We start from the raw sequence: 2,203 nt of genomic DNA, 5'->3' as shown, positions 1-2,203 counted from the left end.
GTTTGATTACTTTTAAACGGGTGGGGTGCAAGGTGGGGGGTGGTGAAAATAAGCTACTTAGGCTTAAAGACTGGCACTCGCCAGTGGGCATAATGTCGAATGCTGCTATCAAAAAGGCTGTATGATAAATGTATTGCAATTTGACGTGTAAAACAGCTATTTTATGAGAGGATGTAAGCTTTATCGCCGTTAACAAAATGGGTAATTGTTATTTATTCTTCAAACGCGGTGGATGTATTCGGTTATGCCCACTGTATTTAATTGGCGCTGTCCAGGCTCTGTGACGCAGCATTGCTTCCATGCTATACATTCAAGTAAATCTATGAGAGGCGAATATTATGATCCTAAAACATACTCCTCCTAAAGAAGTCCATCTATTCATGCTGGAGTCACCGAATATCTTGGGACTGTAAGAGGAGACCATTCCACTATTGCTGTAAATTTGGTTGGGGTCGGGCAAATGCGCGTTTAGTTCACACGTGTCGTTTCTGTTTTTGACAGCATGCTTTGCCTGTTTGATCTGCTTTTTGTGCGTGAGAGTTTATGCTTGTCTGTTTCCTACCAACTTAAAGAACAATCTCACTGTGAGGAGGGGCGGGCCTTGAAGGGGACGAGGCCTCGTGTGGAGAAGTACCTACGAGGCACTTTTGAACACCACCCCCCAAAAGGCTTGCTGAGGTCAGTGCCGATGTCCTGGGTCCTGGGGTGTTTTCACACCCCTTAGCCAAGGTCGGCAGTTCAAAGCCTGGGAAAGTGTGCTGGAAAACAGCTATTATCGTGGCTTTCAGCTCTTTTTTACAGCCATGGTGTGATATCTGCTCTTCACCAGGAGACCGTGTGATGGGAGCCGATATCGTGTGTCACACGGTGGTACCGTCACGTGTGAGTTGGGCGGTATGCTGTTTTCTGTGTGCATGATTTTTCGTGTGTACCTCTGTATGTTTGTATTGTACGGCCATATGATTTATACAAGTGTATGGCTTCATGTTCTTCATTGCTTGCGGGGTGGCTGTTAGGAGAGAGGGGAGGATATATCACTTGTGTTAGCGTGTGTGGGGGGGGGGGGTCAAGTAATGGTCAGAGCGGTGCTGGCCCTAATCATTTAGAATCTTCCAAAACTTCGCCGGTTGTCTGTCCCCGCACTCAAGCTCTATGTGTCTCTTCAACTTTGTGGTTGTGTATATGCAGTTCGAAGGCTCTGACATTTTATCATGAGCACACTGAATGACGTTAAAGGCTGACTCGCTCTCCACATTTACATAGGTTTTACTGATGCAAACTGCCAAAATGTTTTCAGGTTTTTCAGTGATGAATTCGCGTTTCGATGTACAGTGTTCAAGTCCTTTGTTTATATCCATAGCCTTGATGGTCTTGGTGCAGAAGTCACCGCCCACGTCCTTGGCGGGCACATTCACAATGTTCTTCTCCTGGAAGTCTTTCCAGGGGTCAGCAGAGGCTGGGCTGAAGCTGCACAGGATGGCGACGCCCACCAGGAAGAGGCTGAGGGGATACATCTTCAAAGAGAGACCTATGGGTGAGAGACCATGAGTGAGCGGAACAGCAGACCTGGGTATGAGAAAAGTAGAGACAATGATTGTAGTACACGCACAACGTGCTACTCACCGCTCCCATAATTTCCCCCCTCCTCGCTGTGCTGCGGTCCCCAAGAAAGATCAGATTCATGTTATGTTGTCCAAAGCGTTGCGTTTTATTCACAACAAACATGGTTATACAAACCAAACCATGATAAAAGGAGAAGTATTCTATACTTGCATATATATTATATTTACAAAACACGCTTTCAGCAGCTTCCACAGGTAAAAGGCAGTAAGGCAAAGAGCCACGACATTAAACTTGATCATGAATTTGACCCTGACCTTCTCGACACATCCAGCCCCCTTCTTGTGCCCCATCCGCTGCGGACGTTGTGCCAGAAGGCTCCAATGCACCACAGTGCCCTCCTGGTTCACTCCAGGACACCCATGCAGAACCATGCTGCACCCTTCAATGAGGGCTTGCCAGGAAGATGGTTGCACTACTTGAAATCCAGGTCTCTGGCCCATGGCACGACTAAGAGTGTCCCTCCCTTAGGCGCTGGGGCGCCTGTTCAGGGGGGCTGGACAGGAAGTTACTGGGACAAGGGAACTGTCCATACTAGGGGTGGAGGCAAGGAACCAAGGACCTGTTTATGAGAGAAGAGACA

General features: G+C 47.8%; 1 protein-coding gene across 1 annotated transcript; it reads right to left on the bottom strand.

The window, feature by feature from the left end:
• Positions 1-1,094: 1,094 nt before the first annotated feature.
• LOC147692456 (ribonuclease pancreatic-like) lies at positions 1,095-1,514 on the bottom strand. The gene has a single exon (XM_086939530.1). The coding sequence runs from the start codon at positions 1,512-1,514 to the stop codon at positions 1,095-1,097; it is 420 nt and encodes a 139-aa protein (XP_086795656.1).
• Between the last annotated feature and the right edge of the window lie 689 nt (positions 1,515-2,203).

Source organism: Lissotriton vulgaris, chromosome 9 (assembly GCF_964263255.1).
Source record: "Lissotriton vulgaris chromosome 9, aLisVul1.2, whole genome shotgun sequence".
NCBI lineage: Eukaryota > Metazoa > Chordata > Amphibia > Caudata > Salamandridae > Lissotriton > Lissotriton vulgaris.
This window is presented reverse-complemented; position numbering and strand designations above follow the sequence as displayed.